The sequence below is a fragment of the Limanda limanda genome, chromosome 5 (genome assembly GCF_963576545.1).
Source record: "Limanda limanda chromosome 5, fLimLim1.1, whole genome shotgun sequence".
Classification (NCBI taxonomy): domain Eukaryota; kingdom Metazoa; phylum Chordata; class Actinopteri; order Pleuronectiformes; family Pleuronectidae; genus Limanda; species Limanda limanda.
The window spans coordinates 4,714,411-4,732,226 of record NC_083640.1 but is presented as its reverse complement, the minus strand read 5'-3'; the positions used below and the strand labels follow the sequence as shown (position 1 = coordinate 4,732,226).

At 39.7% G+C, this 17,816-nt stretch overlaps 1 protein-coding gene across 1 annotated transcript in view; it reads left to right on the top strand.

Moving 5' to 3' along the window:
• Positions 1 to 17,816, top strand: part of sema4c (sema domain, immunoglobulin domain (Ig), transmembrane domain (TM) and short cytoplasmic domain, (semaphorin) 4C) — a 48,333-nt gene that overhangs the window by 14,994 nt on the left and 15,523 nt on the right. Inside the window, exons 2-8 of the mRNA XM_061071592.1 lie at positions 496 to 650; positions 5,436 to 5,498; positions 7,357 to 7,455; positions 7,872 to 7,968; positions 8,427 to 8,546; positions 10,956 to 11,107; positions 14,680 to 14,855. Of these exons, the coding sequence (XP_060927575.1) occupies positions 496 to 650; positions 5,436 to 5,498; positions 7,357 to 7,455; positions 7,872 to 7,968; positions 8,427 to 8,546; positions 10,956 to 11,107; positions 14,680 to 14,855 (862 nt within the window). The remainder of the gene's footprint in view (positions 1 to 495; positions 651 to 5,435; positions 5,499 to 7,356; positions 7,456 to 7,871; positions 7,969 to 8,426; positions 8,547 to 10,955; positions 11,108 to 14,679; positions 14,856 to 17,816) is intronic.

Here is a 17,816-nt window from a genome sequence, read left to right as displayed (position 1 = left end):
TGAACCAGTACACTAAAGATGCAGACATAAAACCGAGTTCATTTCAGTTCATTTATAATTTTTACTTTTGCTTTAATGATTACAGAAAGGACAAGGGACGGTGATTTTTTCCCTCAAGGGATTTGGGAGTGAATGCAATCCCCTGTGGTTGAAGATGAAGAGATGATTAGCTGGCCACAGGGTTCAAATGTTCAAGGGCTCCCAGAGGTTGTGACTGTGTAAGGTAGCTTCTGATCGTTCTGTGATTCACCACACTGTGCTTAATGAAGAGGAGAAATGTGGGAGAGATGAGGATGAAGGACATGAAGCTATGGGCGGTGAGCGAGGCTCAGTGGTGTGAAACAAGCAGAGACATCGACAAAATTGCGAAGTGTGAAATGTTCTTCTCGGGTCTGTCGTTTGTCAGCAGACCAGCTGAGCGACGGAGAGATTCGATATTTTGCACGCCACGTGTTATCAGTAACGTAATGCTGTATCTGTATGTTTTTTTATCAGATGTGCTGGACAGCATGGCCAGGTTCAGCATCCAGGGAGTGTTCAACTACAGCATGCTGACTCTGTCCGACCATGAGAGGGTCCTGTACGTCGGAGCACGGGAGGCATTGTTCGCCCTGGACCCCAACGACATTAGCAGGCAGCTACGGCCACAGGTAACACAAACACACACACACACACACACACTTTAGGATTTATTCTTGACCAGTGTGGAGGATTAAAATTTACAAGAATTCAATATGGACAAGGGAGGAAAAACAATTATATCCACCACACTGCCTGGCTGCTGCTGCAAACACCCACACACTTTGAAAGGCTTTTATAGAAATGCAAGGAATCAGCTCACATGAGAGTGACTATCACACAGCTTCATTCTGGGAGCAGCTCGGGCTGACCTTGTTTCAGTCTTTCTTTTTTTGGCTCTGTTGAGGACTCAAGGACATTTGAGAACTCACCACAGAATCTGGCAGATAATCAAAGAAATGTTACACTATCATAATAAAGTCGAATGAGTCCTTCTAGTTGTTGAGACTTTTATTGGCTAAAAAAGTAAAAACAGGGTAAGTACCTTAAAATCTTTAAAATGTAATTACTTTTTTGAAGGGTCAGAAATATGATAAAATGATTTAATTTCTACTGCTAGCTAAGAGCTTTATTTTTTACAATATATCAACATTTTCAAAGCAGAAAACATACCCAGGAATATGGTTTTATATGTGCCTAATAAATAGTTTTTAAAGGGCTGAACCAAACTGTTAAAGAATATTTCAGCCCACAGAAAGAAAGCTTGCCCCAAAACTAACTAAATGTAGTAGAAGGTCATCGAATACAGAAGAATACAGTTTTGTAAGGATGTAATAAAAAGAAAAGATTGAAAATGGATGTCAAAGAACTTCCAAGTAGCTTGATAACTAACTTAACAAAAGCTTGAGAGCTAGCTAAAACGCTTGACAATATCTTACAAGATTTTATTGATTGTAAAAGGTAATGTCATTTGTTTATTATATGGATGATTTAGGAAGTAGCTTAACTAGCTGAAAAGGGCTAATTAGACAAGCTAATGAAGCCATCATGTTTTTAAGCTAGCTACCTAAAAATTAAATGCTTTTTTATATGTTTGACCAAGTGAAGGCTGAAGTTATATCTTTTATATTCCCTTGTATACCCCATTTACATGATCCTACTAAGAATACTAATTATCCCTGTTTCCAGTTCTATTTGTTAATCAGGATTTATATTATATGATGATCTTTGGAATCTGTTTACTTTTTTTTTTCCTGACACTTTGCCAGGTCATTACTTTATCAGGAGGTTATTTGAGTTATCAGGTGCTAAAAGCCTCCAACAATAACAGTGTGAGTAAGCTGCCAAGTATTAAGATCGTAATATGTTTTGCTACAGGCTCCAATATTTCACCTCTACCAGAACAAACAGACCTTTTTCTCGAGGTTTATGATGTACTTTTTCAATTATGTTTTTTTTTTGATTGTCCTTGTTTTAATTTGTGGATGTTTTTTCTGCGAAGCACTCAAGGGCAAAACTGTTTGTTAAAAAGGCTACATGAATCCCCTTGACTTGACTTTATACTCATACACTTACACACACACAGAGACGCCGGAGCCTCTGAGGATCAATATCCTTTCGCCTCGTTCCTTCTGTAATTGGTCCATATTGCAATCAATACAATTACAGCAGTTCAATTGAGGCATAGAGAGCGGCCTACAGCGGTTTGGGGATCTTTGTCTGATTTCCCACTGTAATGAGCAGTTATTAGATGCACACACACACACACATACACATGCGGAGGCTGTTTGAGCGAGGGTTATGAGACTTACAGTAATGATAAGACCACCTGTTGTCAGCCCCCAGTGTGTGATGGAGAGTAAAGGAGCCAACAAAGAGAAATGACGGAGGGAGGACGAGGGAATAGTCCATCCCCTCTGTCACCATCTGCCCATCACTTCCTCAGCCCTCCTATAACTGCTTCTTTCTGTCTTCTCTGCTGCCATGTTCACTGTCAGTCTTCATTAATTTCCCGTCTGTATCTTTTCCCTGGATACATTCCACCGATAGTTTTTTCCCCAGGATTTAAGACTTTTTTAGAGACACAGCTCCCATTTGTGTCTGAAGTGCTCTCTTTATTTAGTTTGATTCTGTCCCTTGTTGATTGTCCATTGTTCCGCTGTCTCATCTATTAATTTTGTTCAGTTGTTCCTCAGACACCCACTGATAGAGTCCTTACAAACCCCTGTTTTATCTCGGTAAAGCATTTACACCACAAAATGTTTCACGGATCACGTGTCCTTCACTGCAAGTTCAAATGACATAGGATGCGGTCCACAAGTCCACCTATCCTTCCTCTGCAGATCAAAATACTTCTCCAGCCTGCAATTGGAGTTACTTGAGAACTCGTGTTCAGCTCAAGGTCTTTTTTTTTTTTTTTTTAAACATTTGCTGTTGGCCAAAGCTGCAGTGTGATATAAAACATCCAAGATTAGCATGTGCTTTTCAAAATGCGGCCGCGTAATATCACTGACTTCTTCTCGAAGTAAAATGTTTCCACTTGAATTTTAATGGTGCAGAACTTTTCACTGACTACATTAAATACTGTTATTAACCAAACGTACTTATGCTCTACAATCTAACTGTCACACAAAGACTGGAAGATGAAGGGTTCAGACGTTTGCCCTCGGGCTGTAGCTCATTATTAGTTCCATGTGTTAAAGTGAGGGAGAGAGAGAGAGAGGAGATTTATTTTGGCAGATGTCTCTTTGTAGGATGTTTGCCATCAACAATGGAAGCTACTGCTACTTGTTGATATGTGTGGAACAAACGCATTTTCTTGGACTCACTGTGTCATAATGTGGAGAGACAGACCAGGGACAGAGAAGAGTAACAATAAACTGTTGGTGGAGCTGTGCTTAATATTTATCTTATATTTATTCAATCTTATATTTATTCAAAAACAAAAGTCCATAAATGTAACCACAGATCAGGAGGATAATATTTCACAGCCACTGATCCTAACGATTAATTTAGTTATTAAATCTTAACCATTTTAATGCCTGCACTTCTTCAGTGAACATAGGAAGTCTGTGAAAATTAAATGTGCATGTTCAGTGGACGGTATGATGGAGGGTAGGTGAATTTTCCTATGACTTGCCAGTAATATATTAGAAAAAATCATAACAGAATTCTTATTTAGCTAAAAAAAAATAGACATCTTCTATCTGGAAACACCTTAATACTCCTGAATTTGCACAGATATTGTATCACACCAAAGTTAATTTTCATGGTCAACCAGGTGATTCATTATTTCCTATTCACGACCCTTAAAAGTCACTATTATTATACCACATAAAAGTAGTTATTACTCAAGTTTACGACTACTGGTATGTGGCGATAATCCATTGTTTGATTGCTGTTGGTTTTTATCCAGTCAAGTAAATCACGATTTTTAATTGTGAAATTAGAGCAGCTCTCAGCCTGTAACGGCCAGTGTAATTATTTCTAATGGTGTGGAAACGCCTCAGTAAATACAGTTCATATTTGAGACCTCTGTCAATAGAGCAAAGTTTAGCCGTGTGTCACAGTCAATAAAAAACAAGCTACTGTAAATACTACTGGATAGCAACGATCATCGGTAAAAAAGTAGTACATTGAGAGTGCACCTGTCCTTCTTTATTGTCTTCTCACTTACATTTATCAGCCTGTAGCTGGAGTCATACTTTATACGGGTGTATTTCGTGCCAGTCCATTTTCCTTCCTTTCCATCCTGTCGGCAATAGTGTGACCATTAGGGAGTTTCACTGCAGAGAGGCGGACCTCACACTTTCCTTCCAATAATCGTTGATGGGGCTGACTCAGTAGCACCATTGCCAGGGACTGAAACCAGGTCTCTGAAGTGCTGCTTTGTCCCAGAACTACCTGGACAGCTCAGTCCACGGAGTATTTCCACTGATTTAACTGTATCATTAGTTCAGGGTGAAGGAGTTCAACTTGTGCTCCAGTCTTAACTCCTTTTTACCTACTTGATGGATCAAAACCTATGCACCTGCTCGCATCTTTCTCTGCTATAGTGCTTTTATCACCAATTTGTACTTTTCATGATCAAAGTACAATCGTAGAAAGGAAATTATTTTGTTCTATAATTACTGAATTAGTCTGTGGTTGTTAGAAAAGTTACAGTTGCTAGGGATCAAGTGTCCTTTGGTAAAGTTAAGCAAAGTGGCAGCAAAGAAATGATGATTTTTTTTTTTTTCATTTATCTCTGCACCCAATCAGACTATCAGATTATGCAATGTAATTTTAGTCCGTTTACTGTGTGCATTCATTTTTCTGGTCTACACCATAGTCTGCATACAATGATGGACAATGTGTCCGACTTACTCCCATTCAGCTAAAGATGAAGCCAAAAAATGTTGGATATGAACAGAGCCATCTAGCGCATTAGGAGCCAGAGTGTTCATTGTAGATGTCAAGGTATAGAAGGGTTAGTGAGGCTGATATATATGCGTTTCACTAATCACGAGTCAGAAATATCTGTCAATCATGACGTTTTGCCCCAATTTTATATCATCAAATAATTAATTCAAACACAATTTTCTGGAATATTTACTCTTGGACATACATCAGTTTTACAGGAACTACCTAAAATGAGAAAATCTGCAAAATGGATTTGACTTTTTAGTCCCATCCACTAACATCGAGGAGGTGTGGTGTATGAGCTGTACTGCAGCCAGCCACCAGGGGGCACTACATACACTTTGGCTTCACTTGTTTGGAGCTGACATGTCGTCCATCTTCATACACAGTCTGTCATCCACTCCAACAAATGGACTTTATGCATTGATACATAATATACTTGTGGATTTTATTACGGTCAAAGGCAGACATCATCTTTCCTGAATACATCACATCTGTCTCTGTCGTTTCTCCAGATCGACTGGCCGGCTCCGCAGGATAAGAAGAGAGAGTGTGTTACCAAGGGGAAGAACAACCAGGTAACGTGGATTTCTGCAACTGACAGAGTTGCTGTGGTTACCTGTGGGGTTTTTAAGACAGGAGTTTATAAGAGCAACATTCCTTACGTATTTCATTACATCTATGAAGTCAGTGTGGAATTTCAAACTGTAAACCTTCTAGTCGCTACATTAGCTCACAGTGAAGAGCATCTCCCACCCAAAATCTACTTTTAAGGCGGTTTGATACAGGAATTGTTTCGTCATGAATTCACAGAAGGTTTATGAAAGTCTCGTTCCAAAGAATATTGAGATAAAGAGTTAAAGATCCTAAACACAATACGATTCAATACAGTATATTCTATAGCTATGCCACATTATATAACACTCACTATAACTGCTGTGTGTCTACCCAAGTGTTGACTAATCTTTTCAACTAAGAGGCTATTGCTTTAGTGTATATGAATTTATTCACAATATGAACCAAACGGAGAAGGTGCAATAAAAAGATGTAACAAATCTCATCTCGATTTTTCATCATCTTATAATGATATTAAAAGTGAAGTAATTCAGCCTCATGCACAGAGAGTGACTCGGCCCCAGCTCCGTACTTTAGTCTCAGCAAGAGCCTCCCGCTGCTCAGGCTGCACAAAGTGCATTTGCAAGAAGTCTCTTTAAATATTTTATAGAATCACGCAGAGCTTTTTGAAATGGAGATAAAACGTCTCTCGTTGCACAACAGCAACTTTTGATGTGGTTTTAAACAGAAGGGGAAATGGCAGCAGCAGAAACTTTAACAAAAATTGAGTCCAACTGTAGTAAAAAATACATGTGGAGGAATTAGATTACCAGAGGTTTAAAAATTCACTGATGCAATATTCAAACTTTACCTACAGAAAAATTGACAGTTTTCCTGTTTGTGGTGGATAAAAATCATGCATGATGGAGATGGTTGTACAGAGCTAAAATATCTGTGAATGCTGACATACATATGGTAACAGGCATTTAGTCCACGTGCAGGAGCAACCATATGGTGTTTACACAGCCCATCATTATGTTTAATGATCAGTCCTTTAATATAATGTTGTTGTTGGGGCTTGAAACAGGCCCGTCTGCCTGACACATCACATCCTGATTATCCCCAGTGATTGTAGGAGCTGTAAAAAATATTAAAAAACTCATATTGGTTGTATAACAGCCACGATGCTGATATTATTTTGCTGCTACAAAGGCAAGATCAACGGGACGCACTGAATAATTCATTCTTCCAGTACAAATCATGTGAGAGCATCTGTTCCCAATTCCATTCAAAGAGCTTTATTGTTCATCACAGTGCCAGCATTAAAGGGCACTTCCCATAAAACAGTGCTTATATTATACTGCTAATTGCTCACATATCGCTTAAATGGAAACAATCTGTCGCTTTTTTGTTTGGTGTAAATGTTGCTGATATAATGAAGCTGCTACAATTTCTATTAAGATTCTGTCCTCGACAGCACATGAACTCTTGCATATCAATGTTGCCTGACGTCTTGGAGCAAACCCCGAAACACATAAGAACAAAATCGTAGATCTGTGTTCAGTGTCTCTAACTTTACCAATTTGTTTACCCAGAAAATTAAAAATGGCTGACGCCCAAAAGATCATCTGGCCGCCAAATCCCGACTGGACGATTAATATCACACATTTTTAATAAGGAGACATTATCTCAAACATTATCTAGTTTCAAGGTTATTGAGGCATTTCAGGTGAAATAGGATTTAAATGAAGTCACAATGTAGGATTACAGTAAACCTAAATCTCTGAGGACATGTTACTGTACTTAATGGAGGACTTCACCTCAGCAGAGGACAGAAAAGCACTGTGTGGATATTTGACAACCACTCTAATTCCTCCACAGACCGAGTGCTTCAACTACATCCGCTTCCTGCAGAGCTACAACCACACACACCTCTACACGTGTGGCACGTACGCCTTCCAGCCCAAATGTACCTATGTGGTGAGTATGCATCTATGTCCATGTGTGTGTGTTTGTTTGTGTGTGTGTGTGTGAGTGAGAGAGCACGCGTACTGCAATATGTATGCTTTTCCCAAGGTAGTGAGCCATAGCAAACCAGTGCTGACAGGTGTCAAACACCGACAAAATAAATATAAATGGAATGGAAATATTATCTCACTCTGTGTCAGCTGAATGTGTGAATGTTAGTGTGTTACGGTGTATGTGTGTGTGTGTGGATACATGTGACACTGATGTGACAGGACAACATGGCGAAGGGTGAAGCTATGGTCCTTCCTTGTAACTGACAGATAGAGCTTGCTGCTGTGTCATGTGGGCCAAAATTCATACTGGCCACAAACCAACCATGTTCCTAATTTTGTGTGTTTGTGTGTGTCTGTGAATGTGTGCACTTGCAGAATGCAGACTTGTTTGCCCTCAACATTGCAGCTCTTGAAGACGGGAAGGGTAAATGCCCATATGACCCTGCCAAGGGGCACACTGGCCTGATAGTGGGTAAGTTTGTGTTGTTGCACAATGCACATACACAACTTCACATGCACACATGTATTTAAATACACCACAGACAAGACAATCAATATTAACGTTTTAATTATATAGGTAGGTATCATTGGATCATTTCATCATAAGACATATAAACAGACAGGTGTTTATAAAAAATGAAGATCCTCATCTTTTTACAGCACCAGCAGAATCACAGGTTGCGCATTAAATATCCACAAACCACTCACTGCAACATTTCCCATCTGTTTCGCACGATTGCACTGAGAGTCCACAAGTCTAATTTAACTCTGCATGCTGCATTTGCTTCAGTGCATCTACTGACACCGATTCTCCATTCTTACTTTGTGGCCTCTCTGCTGAGTCACTGACCTTCTCTCATTGTAAGCCTCTACAATAGTGTTTTGAGAAAGAAACCGTATTAAAGTAAAGCTTGTATTTTGTTGGTACAGATAAGGAGCTGTTCTCTGCAACGCTGAACAACTTCCTGGGTACAGAGCCGGTCATTCTGAGGAACCTGGGCCAGCAGCACTATAGCATGAAGAGCGAGTACCTACCTGCCTGGCTCAATGGTAAGTTACACACGGGACATTCAGAGAAAGCAATGGTAGGACAGAGAGTGAAAAAAGATTGCAAAAAAAAAGAAATTGATTAAAATAGCATAAGAATTTGTTTTGCGGAAGTGGGGGGGCAATGCTCAAGTTAAGTGTGAAAAAGCCCCAAATTGCCAGTCTGTTATTTCTCCTAGAATTCACAGTTCACTAAGTAACGATCATTTGCGTACTGTTGCTTAATCTGTTAAGTTTTTAGTGAGTTTTTGATTTTCACATAGAAGTAAACAACAGCAGGTTTTTCATTTCAAGTATTTAACAAGGGGGTTGAAAAACGCATCTCCAGCTGTCTTATAAGGGTTCACATTTTAAAACGTCAACTATATAAAATGTTTTTAAACGGGCACTTAAAGGCTGCATTCATGTAAGGATGCTAAAAGACTGTTAAACTAAAAGCTGGCTCAAAGTTAGCATCCTCACTAGTTAATGGTGCAGGTAGAAGAAGTAACAGCTTTCTGCTGGTATAGCAGATGAGACAGTGATATAGATGGTGACATAGTTAAAATTAAATATCAACATCATTTTACTCTTACATAACCCAGCTTGGTTGCTTTCTATAGCATTTGAAGGCAACACAGTGGTTGAATTTCCGTCTCACTTTGTATTTTCAAACTAAAATGTTTCATTAAATCAAATAAAAAGGCATTAAGAAGAAGAAGTGAAACATGGATATTTTAACTGTAATGTTATTTTTCGTGATAGCTTATGATTCGGCAGCCTATGCTTCTTTCTACTCAATCGATTTTTTGTAAAAGCTAGTAGCAGTTTTTGGACTACTAGCTTGTAGTGGATAATGTGTGATTGACAGCTAGTACCATCCAGGTGGTTCAGGTGTTGGTGGGTCGTGCTGTGTGTTTTAGGTTTTTCCAAAAACCTGTATGAGCAGGACAAAATGCCCTCAGGCATCTAAAGTGCAGCTCACATACCGATGGCACTTATTTGAGATTAATAGACTGTTTAATGATTTTCCTTAGTTGTATGTCTATGTGTGTGTGTGTGTGTGTGTGTGTGTGTGTGTGTGTGTGTGTGTGTGTGTGTGTGTGTGTGTGTGTGTGTGTGTGTGTGTGTGTTTTGTTAAGGGGATAAAAGAAGACACCACACCAGACAACAGCACAAAGAAACCGATTATCCATTGCAGTTTGCTGGGAAAGGGTTTAGCAAATGTCACGTTTAGTATTGAGAAATTATACTCGGAAAAAAAAGTTGAATTGATGGTAAAATATGCTTGTGTGGACTTCAGGAGTCTTAGGGTTAAGTTATTTTCTTTTTTTCCAAAATACCGAGACACGGACAAATTACATTTGTATTCAAATCATAGAAATCGCATTAGGCTTGATGGTGATGGACTTTTTAAACAGGCTTTCATTTTTTAAAAAGTGCCATAAACGTGTAAAAGAACAAGAGACTGAGTTGCAGGAAATTAAATGGGGGTCTGCGTCAGCAAAGGATCGTTATCTTTTGTGTGAGCGCGCCTGTGTGTGTGTGTGTGCGTGTGTGCATGTGTGTGTGTGTGTGTGTGCTGGTGGAAGTTGCAGCAGGAAAATTGATGTTGAAAGAGCGTTAGCATCGGCAATGAAAAGATTGAGGTGAGGAGAATGAATGTAGAGGAAGGAAGGAAGAACCCAGACGAGGCTGAGGTTTGCATGTTTGATGTGCAAGTCTTTTATTCCGGCTGATGCAGATATTTTAATAACAACTAGACCGACAATTAAACAAGCCTTGCTTTCATTTAAGCTACTTCTGCCCAGTTTAAAATCATTTAATCGGCCTGTTTTTTGAGTTGTAGTGTCCAATGATGTTTCAAAGGTTTTTAAACTCAAAATGAAAGCTCACGTAAGGAAACAATGTATCCTTGTAATAAACTTTGCACAAAAATGATTCACGCCTCCAGCTGCCTCAGTTCCAAAAAAGTCTTTATCTGCCTTTGAACCTAATAAAGACCAGATAAAGAGAGAATCTGAGAAAGACAGGAGCAAGGGATGACATGATAGAAAGTGAGATGGACAAAATGGACTGTGAACAGGGAGCACTGGAAGAGGCGAAGGAGAGAGTGATAATAGAAAAGAGACAGAGAGGTGAGAGTGGGTGGCAGGGAATGAGATGGAGGTGTCAAACTTGAGTGTCTTTATGTGTGCGTGTGTGTGTGTGTGTGTGTGTTTGTGTGTGTGTGTGTGTGTGTGTGTGTGTGTGTGTGTGTGTGGTGTGTGAATCAGTCCACATACACCTACGGGCTGAAGCTTTCTATTTATCCTTCTCTGACTTGCATATGTCTTTACTAGTTTGTACATTCTCTGAGACCTCTCTCTCTCTCTCTCTCTCTCTGTGTGTGTGTTTGTGTGTTTGTGTTTGTGTGTGTGTTTGTGTGTGCAGAGCCAGACTTTGTGGGTTCAGCCCTGGTGAGGGAGAGCAGCGGCAGCAAAGAGGGCGACGACGACAAGATCTACTTTTTCTTCAGTGAGCGAGCGTTGGAGCTGGACTGCGACACGGAGCTCAATGTGGCCAGGGTGGCCCGAGTCTGCAAGGTAACACACACTAATCACAACTGACCTCTGAGCAGATTCAATTAGGAAACTCCTTAAAAAAACACCTTATCCTCACTTTCAGTGCAGTGGACCTGTGGAAGTTTATTGATGAGGGAAGCAAGCGAAAAGTACAAACTAATTCAAGCAGTAATCAATCTGCGAGTGACTATTTGAGATTAAGCAGGAATAGATCTGTTTGCACAAAACGAGAGCTGACTGTGTTTCATGAATGCTTCACTTGAAATCAGCTGTTTTCTGCTTCCTCCAGCTGTTTGGACAGATGTTTCTGAACACTTCATATTGTTATTGAACTGCATTTCTTCTGTTCATCCACTATGTCATATGCAGGCCAAGGTAATGCCCAAAAAGAAAGAACAGTAGAAACTTACTTTCTTTACAATTTCTGTAAGACATGCTCTGATAGATTAAAATAAAGTTCCTTTTTTAAAGAAACTCTTAAAACTAAAAATAAATAAAAGAATTTGGGTAATCTGGGACTTCTTCTTATTCCAATATCTTGTTTACACATTACATCAACATATTATACCTTTCTGTAATCCTTAAAATGTTTTCTAACCACACCAGGAGAAAGAATGCAGATGTTCTACTCAGAGGAGTCATGGCACGACATTCAAATTTGACTCCAAACGGCATAATTTACACCGTGTTTGTAGCCTAAATGTCCCCTGTGATCCACGTGTGAACACGGTTCCAGAGGAGGTTCACATCTGGCATTTAGGCTAAAAACATGGTGAACATGACACAGTTTCAAGTGACTGGCATCACATGATGTCCATGCTAAACCTATAGAAAAGTCTTGTTGACTAGATTTTGTTGGAACAGGAAATAAACAGACCGAAGCGTAGGTGTCCACGATTACCCAAATTCCCCAATAAAACACAAACAAATGGCTTCATTAACACCAGCATTATGTGAAGTCAATTGCATTGACATAGATTTATTTGGTAATTAACACATTAACTTGCTTAATGAATGGCCTTGTTAGGACTATGGATTAGGTTCAATATATCATTGTGATCATGCCCAGACATTCGAGGTGTTTCTGGTCGTGAGGAGTCAGTCAGTGAGACTTTAGAGACTTTCTTTTTATTATGTATGATTCCAGTGACCTTTTTTTGGTGACTCAAGCAAGAGTTTGGTGTCATGTTTCAGTGACTAACGACCATATAATCCCAGTCAGTACCCTTTAAACTGACTAGAATAGAGACAGATTGTCAGCAGTCTGCAGAGTTGTGTGCAATTGAGTGTACAATATACGCAGTGTTTTATGGGAAGTTCCCTTTCATGCTGCTGTGATGAACTATAAAGCTCTTTGGATCAAATTAGAAACAGATGCTCGCACATGATCTGTACTGGAGACTGGGGCGATGAATAATACACGGCGTCCTGCTGATATTGCTGCACAATGTCTATCTCTCACTTCTGTAATATGAGCATTTGCATTTATAATTCCTGTTTTTGTGTGGCTTTAATCACTGAGGGTGATGAGAGAAAATCTGGTGACTGGGCTTCTTTTGAGTCCAAAGAATAAGCTGCATTTCAGCATCTCAGGGTCCAGATGCTCTTTTTCCAGCATGACAATAACTCAGTCAGGCTAATCGTGTGGAACAAATGTACACTTGTTTGTTGTTCAGATGCAAAGAACACAATGTGTGTACAGAGGCATACATGAGGTGAATGTCAGGCTAATGAAATGCAACATTACCAGCAGCAGCGAAACCGAGCAGAAAAGTGAAAAGACGATCAGGATAAAAAGTATGTAAATACCAGATTTAAAGCAGAAGACGGCGAAAAACATCTTGATCTCGGATAGAAAACTCTAAAATGCCAGAGATGCAGATTGAATAACAAAACCCGCCAGGTTCCCGTGCTGCCTCTGCCTCCTCTGCCTCCTCTTCCTCCTCTGCCTCCTCTGCCTACTCTACCTCCTCTCTCCAGGCTTATCTTAACATTTGATGTCGGTATAGCACCTCGATTTGCATTAACATGATTTGATTGGCTGGTCTCTTCAAATTGATTCAAAAGTTGAGCTCTTTTCAACTTCTACCGCAAAAAAGCAGAAGCAAATCCATGCAATGGAGCCACAGCGCATAACATCACCCCTTTCAAAATCAATAAGCAGCGTTGGAGCCTCCGAAGCGTATGTGTGATGACTTTGGTTGCACTTCATGTCACAGTGTTCTGACCAAACAGGTCAGGTGGAACTCTGACTCTGTCTGTAGCTCTATTTTAATGTAGCTCTCTCTTCTTCAGAGAACATCTGCACACAGGTCACACTCACATGTCTCTCACTGTTATCAACAGTTCACTGTCTGTTTCTGGGATGACTGTGAAGGTACCTGTAGGTAGATAGCAAAAACAAACGTGTCCGTGTCTCATGATGAAGTCTCTCTTAGTGGGACAGAGGTAATTGGGATCTACAATCACCATTAGTTAATACCAGATTTAGTATAGATATATATATATCAGACGTATATGGGTGTTATGTAGCCCCATGAGGAATAACCCTACATTTGTAGGGTTATTCATACATCTGTAAAGATATATATTTAGCTATATATATTTTATTTTCTATTTTAAATTTTGATATTCTATTTTTTTGTTATTCTATTTTATTCTCTTTTATTCTATTTTATACTATTTCTATTTTTATTTTATTTTTTTAGGTTGAAATTACTGAGCATTGCTTAAAGAGAGCCTGTGATCCAAGTATTTCATTGACAGTGACTGCTTCATGTTATCTCTGTTCATTTGACAATAAAAAATCTTGAATCTTGAATCTTGAATGTGTAAGTATGACATAGATAACGGAGCTGGGTCGCTTCACAAAGTTTACTCTCGTACTGCTCATCTCTCTTCTCCCCCATATGGGGTCATCTGTGTCTCCTGAACCTTCTTCGAGCAGTCATAAGATTTCCATCATGCCCTCCAGACAGACACATTTTAAAACATAAAAGAAATGACAATGCTTTAGTTAATAAAGTACCTGACATGGTTCTTCCAAAGAAACGTTGCATCTAGTTAGTGCATCTAGTTTTCTTTTCTCTTCATCTGTAAAGATATATATTTAGATATATAGATTTTATTTTCTATTTTAAATTTTTGATATTCTATTTTATTGTTATTCTATTTTATTCTCTTTTATTCTATTTTATACTATTTCTATTTTTATTTTATTTTTTTAGGTTGAAATTACTGAGCATTGCTTAAAGAGAGCCTGTGACCCAAGTATTTCATTGACAGTGACTGCTTCATGTTATCTCTGTTCATTTGACAATAAAAATCTTGAATCTTGAATCTTGAATGCTGGACAAGATGTCTCCTGCTTCACTGTAATGTATCTTCTCACTGCTGTGACCCTGAGGTCTCAAGTTTCCACATCACACTGTAAGCTGAATGCTGGGCCATGACTGGCTGCTAATCTGGTTACCACGATATAAAATCACTTACAAATAGGATTTTCCTCAGTACAATGGGTGGATCTGTAAACACAATCATAACTTACATAATTGTTCCATTTTATTGATAACATCTAACGTGTCCTTTCTCAGGGGGATCTGGGTGGTACCAGGACCCTGCAGAAGAAGTGGACCACCTTCCAGAAAGCCCGTCTGGAGTGCTCCCTCCCAGAGCGTCACGTCTCCTTCAACAACCTGAGGGCCGTCTTCACGCTGCCGGGGCAGGACTGGAGAGGAACCACCTTCTACGGCATCTTCCACGCACAGTGGTGAGTTAGAGAAGACACCCTCACAGACATGAAGCAGCGACTCTCCTGCAGTAACCTCGGGTAAATGTGAGTCCATTACTATGTCTGCAATCTGCTGTCAGGGCAAGACACAACATCACCATGCCGACACGCCAGATATTCGGAATTTTAATAAAATCATGAGTCAGACATGATGGCTCCAATTATGCTCTTTGTGCGATTAGGAAGTCTAGTTACTGTGTAATTGGGCCCTTAATGAAAATATTACGATATTACTGTGAGTTATTTTGAGTGGATACAACTCAAGTGTGCTTCAATGTGTTTTATAGTTTTTTTTAGGCATTTTCTGGCACATCTCGTTCCAGTTGATGGTGAACCCATTTACTTTAGAGTCTGCCTGATTGAGTTTAGCACCCTTAACACTGTAGTATGGCTATTTCGCAAAGCAAACTTTTATGTTAAACTCTCTTTCACACACAAACAATTTTTTAAGTAACTTTTTCTTGAACCACACCATTCTTCTCTGACTTCCTTGAAAACCTTATCACCATCTACTGGCCCTGCATACTTGTATGAGAATTTGTTGCTATTTATAACCATGGTCGTGTGTCGGATGAGATTTCTTTTTAAACTGAAGGGCAAATATCGCTCCAAAAAAAAAATTCACAGTAGGAAGCTGACAAAATCCCATGGGAAAATTCAAAGCTGTGTAAAACTTAACATTGTAAATTGCTGGTAAAATTAGCCCAAATCATTTACTATTTTGAACAACAGTGAATTACTCCGTGAGTATTTGTGGGACTGAACATAGCAAACAAAACGTAATTGTGCACAAATAAAATATGAATCAAATCAAGATTAATTTAATTATAACTATGGAACATAGATTGTACAATGAAAATACAGATGTACCTGTGTGATTTGACAACAACAAATCCCCTTCATGTAACAAATGACGACCTGAATTTTCATCAGGAGCAACAAAGGCAATATTCTCTGTCAACATCTTGACATTGAAGTCTCTACATCAGTTAAACGCTGTCCATCATCGATGCAAACACAAAGTCGGCCTCCATCCGCCTCCATAGAGTGCAACAGCTCAATCTCGTTTGTTGGGACGGAGCCAGGTCTCTGCAAAGATGTGGGCATAACAGTCCCCAATCTCCCGTTGAGGAGTGAGCCTGAGTCCCAGCTCATCCATTTTATTTCCCTGCGACCTGATGTCAGCCAGAAGTAGGCTGTCTAAATGAACAGCCTTGGGTCCAAGCTGACTTAGCTTTACTCTTATGCCGGCTCTCTTCGCTCTCTTTCTGGGTCTATGCCACAGCTTTCTGTGATGTTTTCAGTCTGGCAGCTCTGGCTGGCCGAAGGATACAGAGGGTGGAGATGGTTTGAAGATCCTCTGCACCTTATCCACATCCCGGCAATTTCTTTTCCAACATTCTGTCATGTGTTATTACACCTCATAAATAACCTTTTTTTTTAATTTAAGATGGAGGACATTTTGAGGGCTATATTTAGGGATTGCATGATAACACAAACACCAAGCAACAATGGTGTAATTAGAAGGGCTCACGACACTAACTTAGTTATAGTTGGGGGCCGTCTCATTATATTTGGAATAATGAATGGCAATCGTTGGACCACTGCATAACATTAATGTGTTAATGAGTTACTTATCAACAAAGAAGAAGGCACAATGGCACAAGGTTTCCTAGCGAAGGAAAGTCGGAGACTTACCCTCGTCATCCTGCGGGCAATGCCCTTTGATGTGAGTCTTTTGTGTTCTTCAATAAGATATCAAATCACAAAGTGAACCAGCTTTGAACTTCAAGCTTTGTTTCTTCATTCAGAGCTCCCATACTGCTGCGCCGGGAAAGAAGGCCTAATCATTTTTTCTCTGTATGAGTCGCTGGGGGATTCTTTAAGGCCCTCTGGCTTTGATAGAGATAACATTAAGATAATTGAACATTATGTAAATGATGACTCGCAGTCCGGGTCGCAATCTGAGGGAAACTGCGAGCTTTTTAACTTGCTAACACACACCAGCGCTGTCCTTTGGATTTGACGTTCACCCTTTAAAACCCATGGCTCTGCGGCTAAGTAACAGGACCTGACAGATTGCAAAAGCACTTTCCTCACTGGACAAATCACATTATATGAATTAATGAACACAAACTTCTTTCCTGTTGACAGCGTTCCCAAAAAAATGACTTTTTACAGCAGCACTGGTAAAATGTCTGAGCTCAACGAATGTCCCAGGCAAAACCTGCAATAAGACTGGAACTGTGGGACCAGTGGGACTAGTGGGACTGGCACAGAATTTATAAAGCTTGTTTTAGGGCATAAAGCTTTGATTAAATATAAGTTTATGTCGACATGTGAGTCACTTAAGCTGCTTTCAGATATGCACTGATATCCATATCTTCTCCTGACATATTCTCTAAAGGGCTATATATGAGAAGGCAAATGTCCAAGTGAGAGGTTTTCCCAACCAGCTCCGCAGTAAACATTTCTGAGAATCTCCTTATGAGCCCACGTGAGACAGCAGGAGATCCACTGGAGGATTAACTGCGAGTATGTGGGCGAGACGCAGAAAAAAGAATGAAAACAAATAAAAAGCACTGCCACACGCGTAAAAAATACACCGAAAAAGATGTCAAAAGAGCGGTTAGTGATAAGGAACAAATCCAGTGTCCATGTGATTTAAACAAAAGCATATGATTTCCGCAGCAGAATTATTACATGACATCCTTGCTCCTGCCTGCTGCACCATCCCTCACCTAGAGGGAGATGTCTGTGTTGTTGTGAACTTATCTGAGCAGAGAATCTCCTCCTGCGTTGTTCATATGAGAAAGGCAAACTCCAGAGAAAGGTCGGACACATTTGTGTGGACATTGTCATTCATGTCAGAAAACGGCTTGAGAGCTATGTGAAAAGCAGATGTTTTCCTTCCAGAAAATGTGCCTGGAAATCAAACGT